Source organism: Rhinopithecus bieti, unplaced genomic scaffold, assembly GCF_001698545.2.
Source record: "Rhinopithecus bieti isolate Rb0 unplaced genomic scaffold, ASM169854v2 scaffold_65363, whole genome shotgun sequence".
Classification (NCBI taxonomy): Eukaryota; Metazoa; Chordata; class Mammalia; order Primates; family Cercopithecidae; genus Rhinopithecus; species Rhinopithecus bieti.
The window spans coordinates 76,275-99,293 of NW_016824727.1; the positions used below are offsets into that span (position 1 = coordinate 76,275).

General features: G+C 36.6%; 1 protein-coding gene across 1 annotated transcript in view; it reads right to left on the reverse strand.

Annotated features, from left to right (window-relative positions):
• Window positions 1-14,657, reverse strand: part of LOC108522388 (coagulation factor VIII-like) — a gene marked incomplete at its 5' end in the record, with an annotated part of 86,112 nt that extends 71,455 nt beyond the window's left edge. The window contains 4 exon segments of the mRNA XM_017862523.1: window positions 2,715-2,808; window positions 9,500-9,671; window positions 11,100-11,361; window positions 14,408-14,657. Of these exon segments, the coding sequence (XP_017718012.1) occupies window positions 2,715-2,808; window positions 9,500-9,671; window positions 11,100-11,361; window positions 14,408-14,657 (778 nt within the window).
• Between the last annotated feature and the right edge of the window lie 8,362 nt (window positions 14,658-23,019).

Below are 23,019 nucleotides of genomic sequence, written 5' to 3' on the forward strand. Positions count from 1 at the left end.
TGAGATGCAGTCTTGCTCTGTTGCCCAGGCTAGAGTGCAGTGGCGTGATCTTGGCTCACTGCAAGCTTTACCTCCCAGTTTCAAGCAATTCTCCTGCCTCAGCCTCCTGAGTATCTGGGATTACAGGCACACGCCACAGTACCCGGCTAATTTTTTTTGTATTTTTAGTAGAGATGAGTTTTCACCATATTGGCCAGGCTGGTCTTGAACTCCTGACCTCAAGTGATCCGCCCGCCTCGGCCTCCCAAAGTGCTGGGATTACAGGCATGAGCCACCGCACCCAGCGGGAAAATTTTTATAACCAGTCTTTCTGCCCATGATGTGATACTGAAGGATTCAGAAAGTTCACCCTCTGTGTACCACATATTTAGAAGTTACTTGAGAATATATTTCCAGAAAAACAAAAGAAGAAATAAAAAAATAGAAATGTACAAGAGAAAAGAAGTTAATGCTATTAACTGCAAGAATGTCTTTAAAAAGAAAAAGATTTGGTTCCAGCACTTTGGGAGGCTAAGGCAAGCAGATTGCTCGAGCTCAGGAGTTCGAGACCAGCCTGGGCAACAAGGTAACATCCCATTTCTACAAAAAATTAAAAAAAAATTTAAAAAAATTAGCTGGGCATGGTCCCAGCTACTCAGGAGGCTGAGGTGGGAGGATAGCCTGAGCCTGGGAGGTGGAGGTTGCAGTGAGCCAAGATCGTGCCACTGTACTCCAGCCTGGGTGACAGAGCGAGACCCTCTCTCAAAAAATAAATAAATAAATAAAAGATTTGGATACCAAGCAATAAACAGAATGATTAAGAAGCTGAAGGGCCTAAGAAATAGGGTTGAAGAAGCATACATTTCTTTTCCTAATAAAAGAAAACAAAGTCTTACTTCAGGATACAGACACAAAATTATAAGATCAATATGGTCCTAATATAAAAGCTAAAATTGAGCATGATATCAAACTACTGATGAGGAATAATGAAGGAGAATCTATTTGATCTTTTTATTTTTTAATTGACACATGATAATTGCACATATTTATGGGGTACAGAGTAATATTTCAATACATGTATACATGTGTAATGATTAAACCAGGGTAATTAGTACATACCCATCATCTTAAACATTTATCATCTCTTTGTGTTGGGAACATTCCAAATCCTCTCATCTAGCTATTTGAAAATATATGTCATTGTTGACTACAGTCACCCTACAGTGCTATAGAACATTAAGACTTACGCCTCCTATCTAGCTGGAATTTTGCATTCATTAACCAATGTCTCCCTATTTCCCCCTCCCTTTCCCCTCTTTAGCCTCTAGTAACCACTATTTTATCTCTACTTCTGTGAGATCAACTTTTTTCCTTCCACATATTATTTTATCTTAATAGTAAAATCACTTGAGCTGTAGAAAAGGGAGCAATCATAGCATATTACCTAGTTCTGCAGTTAACATTTATAAAAAGAAACTTGCATACTAAAATAATACAATGCTGTTTTTTAATTTTTTAAGCTTTAGAAAAAATATATAGACAAAGCAAGGAAGAGTTATTTCAAATTACGGTACAAAATGTAAATGTTATCAAGTTTAGTTTTGTAAAAGTAAAGGAATGGCTAGCAGCAGTGGAGAAAAGAAAGGTTTGGGGAAAGGAAAAGTGAGGGGTACAGTTTTTAATATCCTTAATTTATGAAGTATGGAGTCAAAAGATATTTTCCAATCATGATTGGAAAAATCCAATCATGGATTGAAAATATATTACTAAAAGTTGATGTTTAGTATATTTTTAAAGTTCTAATGATAGCCAATGGAACTGAAAACACTGATAAAACTGAAATAACTTGAATGGAAAGAAGCACAAAACAAAGTAACTATATAATGTCTAAAGTTGAAAAACAAAGAGTTAGCAGTATAAGTAACTTTTTAGAGATGTAGAGATAACCACCAAAAATCAAAACAGAAATTCTTAAAAATGGATGCCTCTAGGGAGGCAGTCCTTTTGCAGTTTTAAGCATACACATCTATTATTTTGATAAATATTCATCCAAAATTAAATAATAGAAAGAATACATATAACATCCAATCTACTAAAAGAAAAAATAAATCTTTAAACAACAAACAATATAGTAAATAAAAATTGGAGTTGTGAACTATTTAGAAATGAATATGTGAAGAACCCTGAAAATATCAAACTAGATACCAAAAGTGAGAGTGAAACCCTGTCGAGAGAGAGAGAGAGAGAGAGAGAGAGAGAGAGAGAGAGAGCGCGAGAGAGCAAGGAAGAGCAATAACATGGAAGCTGCAGCAAAGAATCCTGAAAATATCAAACTAGATACCCAAAGTGTGGAATACCACACTAGATACCAAAGGTGTGGAACGTAGCTGAAAACTGTACTCAGAAAAAAAATTTATCTTAAGTGCCGGAAGAATCAGCTTCAAGATTTTAGGGCATTTATAGTAGTTGCAGTGGAAAAGAGACAATCTAATTGGCTGTGCAATATTTGAACATCACCACTAGGTAATAGGAAAAACACATCAGGTGACTCTTCACTAATTTACATGAAACATCACCTGAGGATTCCTATAATTGATTTTTATAACTTTAGACTGGAGCTTGAGGTCCAGCCAACAGTTGGAGAAAGGACCAACATGATTTTAGTTGTTATTGATGATACTGATTTAATCTGTATCTACAGGTAAAAAAGAGCTGTAAATCGAGGGAATACTTACCTTTTGGTAATCTCCTTGAATACAAAGGACGGACATCAGTGATTCCGTGAGGGTAGATGTTATATGGTCTGCTTGCTTGATTCTTAAATATAATCTGAAAGTATAAGTGAGATCTAAGATCAAATCCTAAAACAACTAGGATCAAGAAGAAAACTGTGGTCTAACTCCAGATAAATAAAAGCAGCCTCTATCTACATTATAGTAATTTGAGGCTAGATAAAACTCAAAATATTTGGTCTTTTCATGAAATTGTCCCTTGGCATGCAGGGGGGATTGGTTCCAGGACCCCCGCAGATACCAAAATCTGTGATGCTCAAGTCTCTAATGTAAAATGATGTAGTATTTGCATATAACCTATGCACATCCTCTCATGTACTTTAACTCATGTCTAGATTTCTTATAGTACATAATATAATGTAAATGCTATGCAAATAGTTGTTATACTGTATTGTTTCTTTGTATTATTATTTATTGTTGTATTATTATCTTTTATTGTTTTGGGTTGTTTTTTGAATACTTTCAATTGATGGTTGTTTGAATATGAGACTAGAAACCCAATGATACTGAAAAATAAAAATAAAATCTTAAACATCCCCAAACAACTGAAGAGACCCCTTTCTCAACCGAGGAGACACCAGAGATGGCTTAAAAACTGAGTTTCTGACCATGATGGGATGGGAGATCAGGCATGCCTTGTTACATTCCCTCCCTCCCTAATTTGCTGTTAGACTTTCTTAACGGTTAAACATAAACCAGTCCTTTCTGAAGACGTGCTGGATTCCCCTCCCTTTGTGCAGTTTTGACACAACGACTGACCAGCATTCCTTCCTGATGACAGACCACTGACCATGGACTGGCTCTGGCCAGTTTACAGAGGCTGCCTCTGTGTCCTGTTTCATCTTTTGACATATACAGCCTAATTTTCATGCATCTAAATGTTAAGTCGCCACCCCAAAGTGAACATGGAATGTATGTAATATGCATGTTTGCATGTGCCCCATCATAAATATTCACAGCTCTTCCTGGAACCTGTTAAATATGTATACTTAGCCAACTCATTCAGCATAAATCCCTAACTCATCCTTCCTTCTTCAAAGTGCTTGCTTCCAGTTGCTGCCAGAGGCTACACTTCCCAGCCCGCAACCCTTTCCACTCCAAATTTACCAACTTATGATTCTTCAGTTGACAATGTGGAGGGCTGACAGTACTTAGGTTTCTCTCTAAAGGCCCCTTTCCATTTCTTTAAAAATTGTTTCAATTGCTTCAGGAAGTGTTCTCTGCACCTTCTCACACTAATTGAAATTTGGATGTCTGCTGAGGACACTGCTTCCTTTCAGCCTTTTTCACTATTTGGGCATTAAATTCACTGATAATAGAGAAAGAGACAGTGTTTCAGGAGATAAAATCTTCAGTGAATGAGCAGGCATGACCAAGAGGACAGTTGATTACAGTATTAAGCAAGGGTGGCAGGTGGTATTGCCTGATTGCACCAGCTTTAAAAGAAAACAAAGGCCTACATGCAGTGGCTTGTGCCAGTACTTTGGGAGGCTAAGGCAGGAGGATCGTTTGAGCCCAGGATTTCAAGACCAACCTGGGTAACATAGTGAGACCTCATCTCTACAAAAAATTTAAAAATTAGCTGGGCATGGTGGTGCATGCCTGTAGTCCCAGCTACTTGGGAGGCTGAGGTGGGAGGATCACTTGAGCCCAGGAAGTCGAGGCTGCAGTAGTGAGCTGTGATCACACCACAGCACTCCAGCCTGGGGGACAGAATGAGACCCTATCGAGAGACAGAGAGAGAGAGAGAGAGAGGAAGAGCAATAACATGGAAGCTGCAGTGAAGAACCCTTAAAATATCAATCCCACCTCCAGATCTGAGGTGTGTGATATGAGGATAAAAATACAACTTCTACTTCTGCTCTTATCTTAAAACCCAGTCATTTGGTAAGCCCATGAAGCAGCCGATTCCTTACCTGCATCTAAGCAGCAGAATGATACTTCAAATAACAGCAGTTTTGTTTCTTTCCAATATTAAAATGCTTTTTTTCCATTTATTTCGCCCTAAGAATACTCACTAGGATTTCCAATATAATATTAAGTAGAGATGGTGATATCTGTCACCTGTGTCTTGTCCTAATCTTAAACAGAAGGATTTCTGACTGTCACCACCAAGTACAATGGTTACAAGTTTGTTGCAGATCTTTCTCAGGATAATGATAATTATTTCCTTGTAATCCCAATTTCCTGTGAGTTTTTATTATGAATGGATGTTGAATTTTGACAAATGCTTTTCTGAAGCTATTGGAATTATCAAATTATATTTTTCCTTTTATGTGTTAATATGGTAGATTGCCATATTTGATTTTCTAATGTTAATCTAGTACTCCTGGGATAAGTCAACTTCATAATATGTATTATCTTTTTAATATATTGCTGTATTAGGTTTATAAAATTTTGTTTAGGATTTTTTGAACCCATGTTTATAATGAAATAATTGCGTCTGTAATTTTTAATTTTCTTTCTCATGGTAACACAGGTCCAGTTTATAACAAATGCTATGCTAGCCTAATAAAAAAATAATTGATCTTTCATTTTTTAATACTCTTACATTTAATTTAATATAAAGTTATTTTATTTATTGAATTATTGATATAAATTGCCAATAAAATGGCAATTCTTGCTAGGTTGATATTTTCTTTTAACTCATGAAAGATATGATTTCATTGTCTTCTTACTTTCTTTTTTGCTCTAGAGAAGTAAGCTATCAGTCTATGTGGCAATTTAAAACATGATCTGCAATTCTTTGGCCCTTCTCTCATCAAGAAGTAGACCAAATTTTCCTTCTTCTTGATTCGAGGTGGGTTTTGGCTGCTTTCAACTAACAGATTATAGCATAAAGTGCTGTGTGACTTCTGATGCTGACTGCAAAAAGTGAGGCATTTTCTGCTTTGTTAACTAGAATACACAGTTAGAGCCTTGAGTCACCATATAAGAAGTCCCACTACCCTGAGGCTGCCACAGTGTGAAGAAGCCAAGCAACACGGACAGACAACATGTAGGTGTTCTGGTTGGTAGTTCTAATTGTCAAGTCATTGCTATTCAGGTACCAGATATATGAGTGAAGCTGTCTTGGTCCCTCGAGATCCACTGATCAACATCAAGTGACCTTGGTCAATGATAAATAACTGCCCAGCTGAGCCTGAACTCCTGACACAAATAATCTATAAGAATAATAAAACAGCTCTTGTTTTAACCATTAAATGTAGAGGTAATTAAGCATACTACATTAATAATCATAACAGTTTAATTATCATTTCTTTGAATATAGTCTGCTTTTGTCTGATTATTTGTCCACTTAAAATGTTTATTGAAGAATAATTTATATGCTGCAAAATTCACACATTATAAGTATACAATTAAATGGTTTTTAGTAAATGTATGGAGTTGTGCAATCATTGCCACAATCCAGAATTAGAATATTTCCATTACCCCAGAAAGATTCTGCATGCTGGGTTGCAGGCATTCCCTGCTTCCACTCCCAGTCCCTGGCAATCACTGAAGAGATTTCTGCTGTATAAATTGGTCTTTTCTGTATATTTTATATAAGTTAAATCATGCAATATGTAAGTCTTTTGTCTGACTTCTTTAACTTACAATGTTTTGAGTTTCATCTATATTTATCGTGTATAATTAGTTCTTTTCTTTTAATTGTTGAATAGAATTCCAATTATATGGATATACCACATTTTATTTATCCATTCACCATTTGGTGAATGTTTGAATGGTTTTCAGTGTGGGGCTATTATTACTAGTGGGACTATGAACATGTGCATACAAATCTTTGTGGGTACCTATGTTTCCATTTCCCTTAGGTATATCTCTAGGAGTGGAAGTGCCAGGTCATGTAATAACTCCATTTTGAACATTTTGAGGAATGGCCAAGCTGTTTTCCAAAGTGGCTTCACTATTTTGCATTCCCTTCATAAATTGATGAGGGCTACAATTTCTCCATGTCCTCACCAACACTTAACATCTGTCTTCTTGATTATACTTATTCTAGTGGTCGTGAAGTGGTATTGCACTGGGGTTTGAATTTTCATTTCCCTGACATGCAGCATTTTTTCAACTGCTTATTGGACACTTTGTATATAACCTTTGGAGAAATGTCTGTATAAACCCTTTGCTCATTTTTCATTTGGGTCATTTGCCTATTTATTATTGAGTTGAAAGAGTCCTTTATATATTTTGAATACTACATCCTTATCAGATAAAAAATTTGCAAGCATTTTCTCCAGTTCTATGCATTGTCTTTGCATTTTCTGGGCATCCTTTGAAGCACAAAAGTTTTTGAGTATGATGAACCACAATTATCTATGTTTTTCTTTTGTTGCTTGTTGGTTTTGGTGTCATATCCAATAAACCATTGTCTAATTCAGGATCACAAAGATTTATTCTGTTATTTTCTTATAATTTTATAGTTTTAGCTCTTACATTTTATCTTTGATCCATTTTGAGTTAATGTTTAAGTGTAGGATTCAGCAAGGTATCCAGAGCATAACCTGAATAAATCAAAGAATGAGGTAGATCTTTACATGTTGACATGAAATGATATCCAAAATATATTGTTACTTTTATTATTATTATTATTTTAGACAGAGTCTTGCTCTGTTGCCCAGGGTGGAGTGCAGTGGTGTGATCTCAGCTCACTGCAACCTCCGCCTCCCAGATTCAAGCGATTCTCCTGCCTCAGCCTCCAGAGTAGCTGGGACTACAGGCATGCACCACCATGCCCGGCTAATTCAAAATATATTGTTACTTTTTAAAAATCAAGGTACAGACTAATTTACACTGCTCTTGTTTTTGTGTGAAACACACTCACACGCACACACACACACATACACACACACATACACACATACATTCATACATGTATGCACTATTTCTGGAGGGGAGTATACAAACCCACTCCCTTGCTGTGGAGCAATGACTGTCTGTCAGACTATGGGTTTGGAAGTTCAAGAGGGAGGAAAATTTACATTTTATTGTATACTCTTGTTTACCCATTTTTAAATTAGCCAGTAAAAGTAACTCAAAATACACACCTATAAGTATGTACAATTATTGTGTCATTATGCATTTTTAAAATTAATGAATAAAAATAAAAGTATACAATCTTCAAAAAAATCAATAAAAGAAAATATGTAAACAAAATTTATGAAGAAAATTGTACAATAGCTAATAAAATTTTGAAGAAGTACAATGAAAGAAGGTGTCATATAGATATCAAACATATTACAAAGTTGAAGTCATTAAAACAGTGTGGCAACAGATTAGTTAAGGAGAATTAAAAATCCAAGATTTTAGCAATTTAGTATATGATAAAGAAGACATTTTCAAATTAATGAAAAAAGGATTGGTTATGTGAGCTGCCATTTGGGAAAATTTCTATTTGAATTATGCACTATATCCAAAAGTTACTTCCAGGGCAATTAGATTGTTCACTGTAAAAATAAAGCTATACAAGTAAGAGAATAAAATAGAGACTATTTTTATAATTTCTTGGAGCTGGCAAAGATATTCTCAGGCAGAAAACAAAAGTGAAAAAGATCCAGAGAAAGTTAAATGAAAAGACTGATAAAAGATAGGAGGTTTTGACAATATAAAGATCAAAAATCTTTGAAGGACAAAAAAATATCGTAAAGGAGTGACAAAAAGTACAAGTGACAATGTGAGGAAACCATTTGAAAGATAAATAACAGTGTGTCAATATCCATAATCTATCAAGGCCTTTTACAAATACATAAGCAAAAGACGACTACCCAAATAGAAAACTGGACAAAATTTACAAGCAGGCAATTCACAGAGGGAATTATACAAATAGCCAACAAACATGAAACAATATGCAATTTGACTACTAGCCAGGGAAATGCAAATGAAGACAACATATAAACATTTTGCTCATCAAATTGAAAACTTTTTCCGAAGGTTTATAATATATGTTGTTGGCAATGGTGTGGGGAAAAGGGCAGTCAGATACTTATGGTAGGGGATATAAATTGGTACAAAATTGCTGAAAGTCAGTTTGGCAGTATCTAAAAAAACTCCACATCTAAAAACCAGTGCTGTTCATGACATTCTTGAGCAACTGAATTTATGCAACCAACGACCTATCTTCAAATTTCTTGTGAAGAAAATAAACCCTTATTTATTTAAACCACTGTCCATTGAGTATTCTGTTACTTACACCATACTCATTCTTAATATCCTAGATCAGGGGCAAGCAAGCATTTTTTGGAAAAGGCTGGATAGTAAATACTCTAAAATTGTAAGCCCTATTTAGCCTCTGTCACATATTCTCTTCCTCCTCCACCTTCTCCTCCCCTTCCTCCCATGCTCATTTTTTCTTTTCTTTGCAATATTTCAAAAATGTAAAATCTCATCTAAGCTCATAGACTATTCAAAAGCAGACCACAAGCCAAATTTGGTTCATAGGCCATAGTCTGCTGACTCCTATACGATATAATTAATGGGGAAAGATCTGGAAGGATATGTATCAAAGTCTACGCAGTATTTCAAAGGAGTGTCGAGTTTAATAGGTGACATTAGATTTTATTCTATATACTCATATTTCAAATACGTGCAATCAGCTATTATTTGTGTAACATTTATAGCTTTTAAAAGATCATGTCCATTGGAGACAAGGCTGAATTATGAAGTATTTTAGAAACTCAAAACTCTCCAGACTTTTTCTTCTTACCAGACCTTAAATCTTTTCCTCAACTTACCAACAGTGTGTCTCCAACTTCCCCATAAAGTAAAGGTCCCAAGATTCCTGATTCATACTGAATAGCTTCACGAGTCTTAAAGGTTTCATCTGTGTATGCCATAAATCGGACTTTTTTGTACTTCCTACCAATCCGCTGAGAGCCATTGTTCAAATACTGACTTTTATAACTTCTGTATAAGAGAAAAAAAAGATGCGAGGTTGGGAAGAAAAACTCTAGGTAGGCTCAAATCCAACTCTAAAACAGCTTATATGATTCAATCAAGGCAAGGAGTGAGAAAAATACAAGCTTCTCTGATGCTCTGCTATGTTAGTTTCCAAATGCAGACCTAATACCATAAAAACCCTAGAAGAAAACCTAGGTAATACCATTCAGGACATAGGCATGGGCAAGGACTTCATGTCTAAAACACCAAAAGCAACGGCAAAAAAAGCCAAAATTGACAAATTGGATCTAATTAAACTAAAGAGCTTCTGCACAGCAAAAGAAACTACCATCAGAGTGAACAGGCAACCTACAGAATGGGAGAAAATTGTTGCAATCTATTCATCTGACAAAGGGCTAATATCCAGAATCTACAAAGAACTCAAACAAATATACAAGAAAAAAACAAACAACCCCATCAAAAAGTGGGCAAAGGATATGAACAGACATTTCTCAAAAGAAGACATTCATACAGCCAACAGACACATGAAAAAATGCTCATCATCACTCGCCATCAGAGAAATGCAAATCAAAACCACAATGAGATACCATCTCACACCAGTTAGAATGGCAATCATTAAGAAGTCAGGAAACAACAGGTGTTGGAGAGGATGTGGAGAAATAGGAACACTTTTACACTGTTGGTGGGATTGTAAACTAGTTCAACCATTATGGAAAACAGTATGGCAATTCCTCAAGGATCTAGAACTAGATGTACCATATGACCCAGCCATCCCACTACTGGGTATATACCCAAAGGATTATAAATTATTCTACTACAAAGACACATGCACACGTATGTTTATTGCGGCACTATTCACAATAGCAAAGACTTGGAATCAACCCAAATGTCCATCTGTGACAGACTGGATTAAGAAAATGTGGCACATATACACCATGGAATACTATGCAGCCATAAAAAAGGATGAGTTTGCGTCCTTTGTAGGGACATGGATGCAGCTGGAAACCATCATTCTCAGCAAACTATCGCAAGAACAGAAAACCAAACACCGCATGTTCTCACTCATAGGTGGGAACTGAACAATGAGATCACTTGGACTCGGGAAGGAGAACATCACACACCGGGGCCTATTATGGGGAGGGGGGAGGGACTGCACTGGGAGTTATACCTGATGTAAATGACGAGTTGATGGGTGCTGATGAGTTGATGGGTGCAGCACACCAACATGGCACAAGTATACATATGTAACAAACCTGCACGTTGTGCACATGTACTCTAGAACTTAAAGTATAATAAAAAAAAAATACTCTTGCCATTTGATTCCATACCCGTACCTAACCTTAAACATGGCTTCAGGATTTGTTGGTTTGAATAACTGGTAAGAACTTTTTGAGTATGGGGAAGAGAGAGTACCAATAGTCAAAAAGTGCTTACCTGTCATCAGGGGCGAGGACTGAGGGAGCATAGTCCCAGACCTCCTCTTCAGCAGCAATGTAATGTACCCAAGTTTTAGGATGCTTCTTGGCAACTGAGCGAATTTGGATAAAGGAAGGAGAGTTGTCATCATCAAACCTGACCACATCCATTTCAGAATCAGCAAGATCATCATCATAGTCTTCCGCTTCTTCATTATTTTTCATTCGTAGTTGGGGTTCCTCTGGGCAACTGTCTACTTTGACATAAGCTTCCATGCCATCTGGAGTCAGACAAACCAAACAATGTCAGAGTGTCCCGCTGTATTAGGCTGTTCTTGCATTGCTATAAAGAAATACCAGAGACTGGGTAATTTATAAAGAAGAGATTGAATTGGCTCATAGTTCTGCAGGCTATATGGGAAGCATGGTGCTGGCATCTGCTTGACTTCAGGGAGGTCTCAGGAAGCTTACAATCATGGGGTAGGTGAAGGGGAGGAGACATGTCACATGGTGAAAGCAGGAGCAAGACAGAGAGTGCAAGTTGTCACACATTTCTGAATGACCAAATATCATGAGAACTCACTATCATGAAGACAGCATCAAGCCATGAGGGATTCACCCCCATGATCCAAACATCTGCCACCAGACCCCACCTCCAGCACTGGAAATTACAATTCAACACGAGATTTCAGTGAAGACAAATATCCAAACTATATCACTTACCTTAATTTTCAGGACTCTTTCTCTCTTATTAGGCCTTCCAGGCTCTCCCCTAAGCACCCCCCTTTCCATATCACTTTCCCTTCTTGCCACTTTCCTATATACACTTATCTCTACATGAATTATCTGGTACTTGCTTGTTTCTTCCTCTGGTCTTTGCACTCACCATTTCCCTTCTGCCTGACCCTTCTCTATATATGTTTTACCTCCTTTTCAAAAGTTATTCATTTGCTCTTATATATGTATTACTATTTCCCTTCTGGAACTGGTTTTGAGCCTATCATTCCCCTACAGCCAAATGATAAACAAAGAGACTTGAAGAACTGCATATTTTCAGCATTTCGAAGCCTAGACCAGACCAGCTCCCCATCCCCATAGTCACCTAATGATTTCTATATTTACCCTATTGGATTATAATACAAATCATTGATTTAATAACAGCTTATTGGGAAAATGTTAGTGTAGATATAAACTTTAAGACATGTTCCAAGTTCATAAAACATGACAAGATACAACTTAAAATCAAGGAGATATGTATTTTAAGAGCATGTCTGCCTGTGACTAGTTGTAAACCCTATAGCAAATCTATTCAACATTCTCAGTCTCATCTTTATGGTTTATGAAATGGACAATAATAATTCCTGCTGTATTTATAACACAGGGCAATTTTGAAGATCAAATACTTCTAAGAAGGGAGACCTGTTTACTTGATTACGAGGAACAGGGCAGGTTTTAGGAGCAGCAAACAACTAGTCTGAGGTTCATGTAGCCTTAAACATAATTCAGTCTGCATCTAAAAACGAAGTGTTTTGTCTGAGGTTCAATAAGATAAAGCATTATTTTTCTGAAAAATAAAGATTAAAATCAGTGGATAGAATCTGTGAAAGTAAAAAAACAAAACAAAAAATAAACTGTTAAACTGAATCAGGCTCCAACTGGACAATGATTGATTGACAATGATCATATACAAGTAAATGACCTATTCCTCTGTGCCTGCAAGAATTTTGTTTGTGCATCAACTTCCTGTTACTCATTCAGTATGACACTTTTTGTCCACTAAGGTCTTGTCAAAATTCCATAAATATTATGTGATGGATGGGGAAAAGAGATTTCTATTCTTAATCACTACAGAGGACTATAAACAAGGTCACTAATAGAACATAAGGAGGAAAATGGTGGATACATGGCAAGATCAAATCTCTTTTCTAAGTCAACCAAGGAACCTGAGGAGAACATTAATATGAGAGTACTAGGAAGAAAGAAATGCTGTTAAATATAAAAGATTAGGCCTCTCTGACATTTTTCTCCAACAGCTCTTGCTATGGTTTGAATGTCTGTCCCCTCCAAAACTCACATTGAAATTTAATTATCATTGTGATGGTGTTGAGAGGTGAATATATAAAGGTGTTTAGGTCACAAGGGTTCCACCCTCATGAATGGACTAATGCAGTTATCTGGGGAAAGGGTTCATGGGAGTGGATTCATTATCACAGGAGTGAGTTCACCCTCCTTTTGCTCTCTCTCTCTCTCACCCTTTCTTTGCCCTTTTGTCATGTAATGCCTTCCACCATGTCAAGACGCAGCAAGAAGGCCTTTGCTAGTTGCTGGCAACTTGATATTGGACCTCCCAGCCCCCAGAACTGTGAGCCAATAAGTTTCTGTCCATTATAAATTACTCATTCTGTGGTATTCTGTTATTGCAGCACAAACTGACTAAGCCTTCAATGGCCACAAGAGGGGTAGAGAAAGAGGGTTATTAGATTGATCCAAGATTAAGAGTTAGCAGAATAAATACAAAAGTAAGGAAAATTGGGGTGAAATGATGATGCAATATGAATTTGCACAACTAGCAGTTACAAATAAAGTTACATTAACAATAATTTAAAACTGTAATTACCATCATCCTAATTTGCTTACACAGAACCTTTGACCCTTTGCAAAGTTCCCACCAAATAGTCCTTGAAAACCTCATGTGGTGCTTCACATATGCTGACCAGCTTTCAATCCCATGTTAATTGTCCTAAAATTCACTAGCTCCTGACCTGCCCTCAGTATATACTGCCAGGTATCTACAGAGTGCCTCTAGCTGTCTGGTGTGTGAAGTCAAGCTTGCTCTACAATAGCCCGTCATATTTGCTATTTACTGCTCTGGGCATTACTACTGATATACTGAAGCCCTTACAGTTGCAACCTGGGCAACGCCTTTTTTCCATTTCCCTAGATTTCTCAAAAAAAAAAAAAATCTCTTCAGCTACAACCTGCAGTTCCTCTCTCAATATTGGAGCATAGTTAATGGGATAAGGCTGAGAAACCAAGGGCATACTATTCTCCTCATTTTCCCATCTCAGTCATCCATAAGCCATCTTTTCTCCATCACAGACATTTAACTAAAAATCCGAGTCCTACTAATACTCCAGCCCTTTTATAGTCAAGGTAAAAACTTTACACTGGAAGCTAGAAACTAGGGGATCTTGGTTGAAGTCTAACACAGCAACTCTAAAATGCCCCCTTCAGCAACACATTATATTCCTGTACATTGTCCAGTAAATTCTATTAAAAGTAGGACTGGATATTTATAATACTCATTTTAAAGATCCAAGATATTACCATGTTGGTGGGAAGAGATATGACAAAACAGTAGAAACTGTCCAAGGTCCATCAAGAGTGTTTGAGCAGTAAGGAAAGTTATTGGCGAGATTTCCAAGGAGGCCTGGCGATGGTTCCTCACAAGAAATGTGTGACCTTCGAGGAATATTGAGTGCACTTCAGGAGTGGTGCCCATTCCAATCACATGCCAATAGACTGATTTCCTGTGGCATCCAATCAGACCTGTAAAGTAGGAATAAGACACGTATGGCTAAGAAGTAGAGAATTTGAAACGGAAAACACTTGCTAGGACAGAATGGACAAATTGACCTTAGACACTTCATTGCTACCTTGACTTGTAAACAAATTTATCTAGAATATTGGGCTACTATCAAACCAACAGCTCTTGCCAAGGTCATCAATCACCATCATGCTGCTAAATCCAATGGACATTTTTCAGTCTTTATTTGTATCTGTTGACCATTCATTTCTTCTTAAAACTCTCTCTTCCCTTGGCCTCTGTGCCAACATCTTTCTGGGTTTTTTTCTCCTACTTCTCAGACTGCTCCTTCTGTCTCCTCTCCTGAACTCTTCTGGAACTCCAGGCTCATACAGCCAATCACTTTCTCAACATCTCCACCTAGATATCTCAAAAAACCCACATGTTCAAAACTAAATTTACGCTTTTCATCACTTCCTTCTCTTCCAGAGTTTTTTATAACAGTGAATGGCAGCATCCTGCTTTCGAATATGCAAGCGAGAATTATCCTTGTTACCATTCTCATCTCCCATATGCAATTTGACACTGACCAGGGCAATATAATCAATAATAGCTAATATTTATTGAGCACTTGTTTTATGTCAAGCACTGTCCGAAGTATTTTACAAGTTTTAATTCATTCATTCCTCATAACAACCCTATGAATGTAGAAACCATTATCATCCATGTCTTGCAGGAGAGGAAATGGATGCCCAGAGAGGTTGATTAATTTTCTCAGTATTTGAACCTAAGTAGTCATGTGTTCAGATCCCACACTGGTAACTACAAGGGCACAGCTGCCTCCTATTTTGGCTCTAAAAGCTTTCAAATGTATCTATTTTTTCACTATTACTACTACCACTATCTTAATCCAAGTTACCATTATCTCGTCTGAGCTACTGATAAACTTGTTTTACAGGTCTCCCTATAACTGGTCATATTCCCCTCTAAGACTTTTACTCACAAAGAAACTGGTGTAATATTTCTGCATTCCAGATCTGATTGTAGTGTCCACCAGCCTAAAACCCACTGGAGGCTGTCATTTCACATAGAATAAAGTCCAGACTGTCTACTAAGGACTAGAAGGCCCCAATAGGTTTGATTCCTAATACCTCTAACAGCTTCATCTCACATTGCCTCATTTTCCCAGTTTCAAAGCTAAATTCAAGGGGTACTTGCTTAGGGAAGCCTTCTCTGATTCCCCAGTCTAGGTCAGATTCTTTTATTACAGGCTTACATAGAATTATGTAATTTTCCTTCAGAGTAATGGTCAGTTTGTAATTTTGCATGTATTATTATGCTTATTTGACTACAACCTGTCACTCCACTATAAGGTATGTGAGAACAGGAACTTGCATGTTGTCAAAACTAATTTCTTTTTTAATTATAAAATTATGCATGTGTATTATCAAATTACTGGAAAATACAGTAAAGAACTAAGGAAAAAACATCCCCCTCATACTTCATTATTCTCTTGGGTTGCTGAATCTCCCAAATTCCTCTTTTCTGTAGTTTCTGGTTTTACTATAGTACACATTCAGTGACTATTAAGGCCCTCTATATCTGAAAATGTATTTTTTCTTCCCCAAAATTGAGTCAAAGTTTGACTAAAATTCCAGGTTCAAAATAATTTTTCCCTTAGATCTTTTACAATATTGCTTAATTATATTGTCAGTGTAATTCCCATTCTTTTGTATGTGTCCTGTTTCTCTCAGAAGAAGCTTTTTTTGTTGTTTGTTTGTTTTTTGAGATGGAGTCTGGCTCTGTGGCCCAGGCTGGAGTGAGTGGCGTGATCTCGGCTCACTGCAAGCTCGGCCTCCCGGGTTCCCACCATTCTCCAGCCTCAGCCTCCCAAGTAGCTGGGACTACAGGCGCCCGCCACCATGCCCGGCTAACTTTTGTATTTTAGTAGAGACGGGGTTTCACCGTGTTAGCCGGGATGGTCTCCATCTCCTGACCTCGTGATCATCCCGTCTCAGCCTCCGAAAGTGCTGGGATTACAGGCCTGAGCCACCGCGCCTGGCCAGAATAAGCTTTAAGTATCTTCTCTTTGTGCTCTGAAATGCTACAATGGTAATTTTGTGTGGGAGTCTTTTATTTATCCTAATGGGCAATTTTATTTTTTAAACTGCATTACTTTTATTGACACATAAATAATTGTACACATTTATGGGTACAATGTGATGTTTTGATACATGTATACATTGTGTAATTATTCAAATTAGGGTAATTATCATATCCATCACCTTAAATGTTTGCCATTTCTTTGTTGTGAGAACATTCAAAATCCTCTCTTCTATTTGAATTATGCAATATATTATTGTTGGCTATTGTCACCCTACTGTGCAATAGAGTACCAGAACTTATTCCTTCTATCTACCTGTAACATTGTACCCATTGACCAACCTCTCCCCATCTCCCACTTCCCCTAATCTTCCCAGAATCACTAATTTCAACTACTGTGAGATCAAATTTTAAAGATTGCACATAGGAGTGATATTATGCAATATTTGTTATTCTCTGTCTGACTTATTTCACTTAACATAATGTCCTTCAGGCTCATCCACATTGTTGCAAATGACAGGATTTCATCTTTTTTAAATGGATGAATAGTATTCCATTGCGTATATATACCACAGTTTCTTTATCCATTCATCCATTGATGGGCATTTAAGTTGATTTTATATCTTGACTATTGTGAATAACGCTGTCATAAACATGGGGATGCAGATGTTTTTTCAACATACTGATTTCATTTCTTTTGGTATACACCTACTAGTGGGATTGCTGGAAAATATGATAGATCTACTTTTAATTTTGAGGCATTTCTATACTGTTATCTCTAACGGCTTAACTAATTTATATTCCCACCAACGGTGTACAGGAGTTCCTTTGTCTCCACATCCTTGCTAGCATTTGTTATTTTGTTGTTTTTTATAATACTCATTCTAACAGAGGTAAGTGATATCTCATTGTAGTTTTGATTTTAATTTTCCTGATGGTTAGTGATGTTGAGCATTTTCATATACCTGTTGGCCATTTGTATGTCTCCTTGGAGAAATGTCTATTCAAGTCTTTTGCTCATTTTAATAGGATTATTTGGATTTTGCTGTTGAGTTGTTTGAGTTCCTTATACATTCTAGATATAAATCCCTTGTCAGATGTATAATCTGCAAATATTTTCTCCCATTCTATAGGTTGTCTCTTCACTCTGCTGATTGTTTCCTTTGCTGTGCAGAAGCTTTCTAGTTTGATGTAATCCAATTTATTTTGCTTTTATTACTCATGATTTTGAGGTCTTGTCTAACAAATTCTTGCCCAAATTGTCTAACAAATTCTTGCCCAAACTGATGTCATGAAATGTTTACACTATGTTTCAAATTTAATTCCTTAATCTATTTTCCTTTCCTTCCTTCCCCTCCCCTCCCCTCCCGTCTTCTTCCCTTCCCTTCCCTTCCCTTCCCTGTCCTTCCCCTCTCTTGTCTCCCTTCTCTTCTCTTTTCTTCTTTTGAGACAGAGTCTCACTCCGTTACCCAGGCTGGAGTGCAATAGCACGATCCAGGCTCACTGCAACCTCCACCTCCAGGGTTCAAGTGATTCTCCTGCCTCAGCCTCCCAAGTTGCTGGGACTGTAGGCATGCCACCACACCTGGCTAATTTTGTATTTTTAGTAAAGATGGGGTTTCACCATGTTGGCTAGGCCGGTCTCAAACTCCTGACCTCAAGTGATCTGACCGCCTTGGCCTCCCAAAGTGCCGGGATTACAGGCATGAGCCAGTGTGCCTGGCCTATTTGATTTTCATACATGGTGAGAGATAGGGGGTCTAGGTTCATTCTTTTGCATATGGATATCCAGTTTTCCCAGCACCATTTATTGAAAAGACTGTCCTTTACACATCATGTGTTCTTGTCAACTTTGTAGAATATCAGTTGGCTTTAAATGTGTGGGTGTATTTCTGGGCTCTCTATTTTGTTCTATTGGTCTGTATGTCTGTTTTTAAGTCAACACGATGCTGTTTTGGTTACTATAGCTTTGTAGTATAATTCGAAATCAGGTAGTGTGATGCCTCCAGGCTTATTCTTTTTGCTCAAGACTACTTTGGCTATTTGGGATTTTTTGTGGTTCCACACAAATCTTAGGATTGTTTTTGTATTTCTGTGAAGAATGACATTGGAATTTTGATAGGAATTGCATTGAATCTGTAGATTGCTTTGGTTTTAATAATATTAATTCTTCAATCGATGAACATGAAATATCTTTTCATTTATTTGTGTCTTATTCAATTTCTTTCATCAATATTTTATAGTCTTCATTATAGAGATATTTCACTTCCTTGGTTAATTTATTTCCGGATATTTTTTGTAGCTATTGTAAACGTGATTGCTTTCTTGATTGCTTTTTCAGATTGTTCACTGTCGGCATACAGACATGCTATCAATTATTGTATGTTGATTTTGTAGACTACAACTTTACTACATTCATTGATTAGCTCTAACAGTTTTTTGGTGTAGTTTTGGCGGTTTTCTATATATAAGATCATGTCATCTGCAAACAGGGACAATTTGTTTTGTTTTTTGTTTTTGTTTTTGTTTTGAGACAGTGTTTCACTCTGTTGCCTAGGCTGGAGTGCAGTGGTGCAATCTTGGCTCACCACAACCTCTGCCTCCAGGGTTCTAGTGATTCCCCTGCCTCAGCCTCCCGAGTAGCTGGGACTACAGGAGTGCACCACCATGCCTGGCTAATTTGTGTGTGTGTGTGTGTGTGTGTGTGTATGTGTATTTTTAGTAGAGATGGGGTTTCACCATATTGGCCAGGCTGGTCTCGAACTCTGGACGTCAAGTGATCTGCCCGCCTTGGCCTCCCAAAGTGCTGGGATTACAGGCATGCGCTATTGAGCCTGGCCAAACAGGGACAATTTGACTTCCTTCTTTCCAATTTGGATGTCTTACCTAATTGCTCTGGCTAGGACTTCCAGTACTGTGTTGAATAGAAGTGGTGAGAGTGGATATCCTTGTCTTATTCCAGTTCTTAAAGGGAAAGCTTTCAACTTTTCCTCACTCAGTATCATCTTGTTTGCAGGTTTATCATACAGGTATGTTCCTTCTATACTTTGTTGAGAATTTTTATGATGAAGGGATATTGAATTTTGTCAAATGCTTTTACTGTGTCTATTAAAATGATAATATAATTTTTATCCTTCATTCTTAATTTGCATATGCTAAACCATCCTTACATCACCGGGATAAATCACACCTGATCATGGTAAATGATCTTTTTAATGTGCTGTTGAATTCTATTTCTAGTATTTTGTTGAGGATATTGGCCTGTCGTTGTTTGTTGTTATTGTGCCCTTGTCTGGTTTTGGGATCATGATAATGATGGCCTCCTAAAATAATTTTGGAAGAGTTTCTTCCTTTTCAATTTTTTGAATAGTTTGTGAAGAATTGGTATTAGTTCTTTAGATGTTTGGTAGAATTCAGCAGTGAAGCCATCAGGTACTGAACTTTTCTTTGATGGGAGACTTTTTACTTCTGCTTCAATCTTGTTACTCATTATTGATTTATTCAAATTTTCCATTTTTTCTTGATTCAACCTTGGTAGGCTGTATGTGTCCAGGAATTTATCCATTTCTTCTAGGCTTTTCAATTTGTTGGCATATAGTTGTTCATAGTAGTTTCTTATAATTCTTTGTATTTCTGTGTTATCAGTTGTAATGTCTCCTTTTTCATGTCTGATTTATTTCTGTTTTTCTTCTTTATTATCACTTAGTCTGGCTAGAAGTTTATTGACTTTGTTTATCCTTTCAAAGAACTAAGTAACTCATTATACTGATCTTTTGTATTTTTTAGTTTCTATTTTGATTATTTGTGCTGTCATCTGTATTCATTCATTTCTTCTAATAATTTGGGGTTTTGTTTGTTCTTGTTTTTCTAGTTCCATGAGATGCATCATTAGGTTGTTTATTTGATTTTTTTTGGATGTAGACATTTATTGCTATAAACTTTTCTTTAAGGACTACTTTTGCTGTATCTCATAAGTTTTGGCATGTTATGTTTCCATTTTCATTTGTCTCAAGAAATTTTTTAATTTCTCCTTTAATTTCTTCACTGACCCATTGTTTGTTTAGGGGCATGTTCTTTAATTTCCATGTATTTGTACAGTTGTTCTTCCTGTTGTTGATTTATAGTTTTATTCCATTATTGGCAGGAAAAAAATACTTATTTTTAAAAAGTTAGTTAAGACTTGCTTTGTGGCCTAATGTATCATCTCCTGGAGAATGTTCCATGTGCAGTTGAGAAGAATGTGAATTGTGTAGCTGTTGGAAGGAATGTTCTGTAAGTGTCTGTTTGCTCCATTTGGTCTACAGTGCAGCTTAAGTCCAGTGTTTCTTTGTTGATATTTTGTCTGGATGATCTGTCCATTGGTGAAAGTGGGGTGTTAAAGTCTCCTACTATTATTTCATTGCTGTCTTCATTTCCCCCTTGGTCTATTAATGTTTGCTTTATATTAGGTCGGTGCAAAACTAATTGTAGTTTTTGCCATTACTTTCAATGAGACTAGAAAATACAAAGATCAAACATTAATATATTTAGATGCTCCAATGTTGGGTGTATATATATTTATGCTTGTTACATTCTCCTATTGTATTAACTTCTTTACTATTATATAATGGCCTTGTCTGTCTTTTTTTTTTTTTTGATGGAGTCTCACTCTGTTGCCCAGGCTGGAGTGCAGTGGTGCAATCTTGGCTCACTGCAAGCTTTGCCACCCGGGTTCAAATGATTCTCCTGCTTCAGCCTCCTGAGTAGCTGGGACTACAGGCACCTGCCATCATGTTCGCCTAATTTTTGTATTTTTAGTAGAGATGGGGTTTCACCATGTTGGCCAGGCTGGTCTCGAACTCCTGACTTCAGGTGGTCCACCCACCTCAGCCTCCCAAAGTGCTGAAATTACAGGCATGAGCCACCACATCTGGCCGTTTGTCTCTTTTTATAGTTTCTGACTTGAAGTCTATTTTATCAGATATAAGTATAGCTATTCCTGCTTTCTTTTTGTTTACATTTGCATGGAATAGCTGTTTCTATCCCTTCACTTTCAGTCTATGTGTGTCCTTACAGGTAAAGTCTTTCTCGTAGGCAGTATATAGTTAGATCTTCTTTTAAAAAAAATTCATTCAGCCACTCTATGTCTTTTAGTTGGAGAATTTAACCCATTTGTATTCAAGGTAATTTTTGATAGGTAAAAACTTGGTAGTGCCATGTTTTTACTTGTTTTCTAGTTGTTGTGTAGATCCTTTGTTTCTTTCTTCCTCTCTTAATATCTTCCCTTGTGGTTAAGTGATTTTTCTATCAGTATGTTTTAATCCCTTGCTTTTTATTTTTAATGTATCTATTATAAAATTTTTTGCTTTGTAATTACCATGAGGCTTACACAGAATACCTTATAGTTACAAGTTAGTTTGAACTGATAACAACTTAATTTTGATTGCAAGAAATTTTTTTTAAAAAATCTACTTCCAAATTTTGTGTTTTTGATGTCATCATTTACATCTTTTTATATTGCTTATTCTTTAACAGGTTATGGTAATTATTTTTATATGTTTTGCTTTTTAATCTTCCTACTAAGGATATAAGTGATTTATGTTCTACAATTACCGTGTTAGAGAATTCTGAATTTGGTGGGATACTTACTTTTACCTGTGGGTTTTATACCTTCATATGTTTTCATGTTACACATTAGGACCTTTTTCTTTCAGTTTGAAAAACTCCCTTTAGCATTTCCTGTAAAGCAGATCAGGTTGCAATGAATTTCCTCAGTTTTTTTCTTTTTTTTTGGTCTGAAAATGTTTTTATTTCTCTTTCATTTATGAAGGTTAATTTTGCTGTGTACAGTATCCTTGGCTGTCAGGTGTTTTTTTTTCTCTCATTCTCTCCTGGCTTGTAAAGTTTCTGCTGAGAAATTCACTGTTAGTCTGATAGCAGCTCCTTTATAGGTGACTATATACTTTTCTCTTGCTGTTTTTAAATTTTTCTCTTTGACTTTTGATAGTTTGACTATAATGTGCCCTGCAGAAGATCTTTTGCATTGTATTTATTTGGGTATTTTGAGCCTTCTTTATCTGGATGTGTAAATCTCTTGGTAGACTTGGACATTTTTTCATCTAATATTTCATTAAATAGGCTTTCTAACCTCTTCATTTTCTCTTTATCGTGCCTAACATGTCATGAAATCTTTGGTCATTATTTTTTATTATTTTTTCTTTATTTTTGTCTGATTGGGCTATTTCAAAATATCTGTATTTCAGTTCTGATATTCTTCTGCTTGGTCCAGTCTATGGTTGAACCTTTCAAATGCATTTTATATTTCATTCAA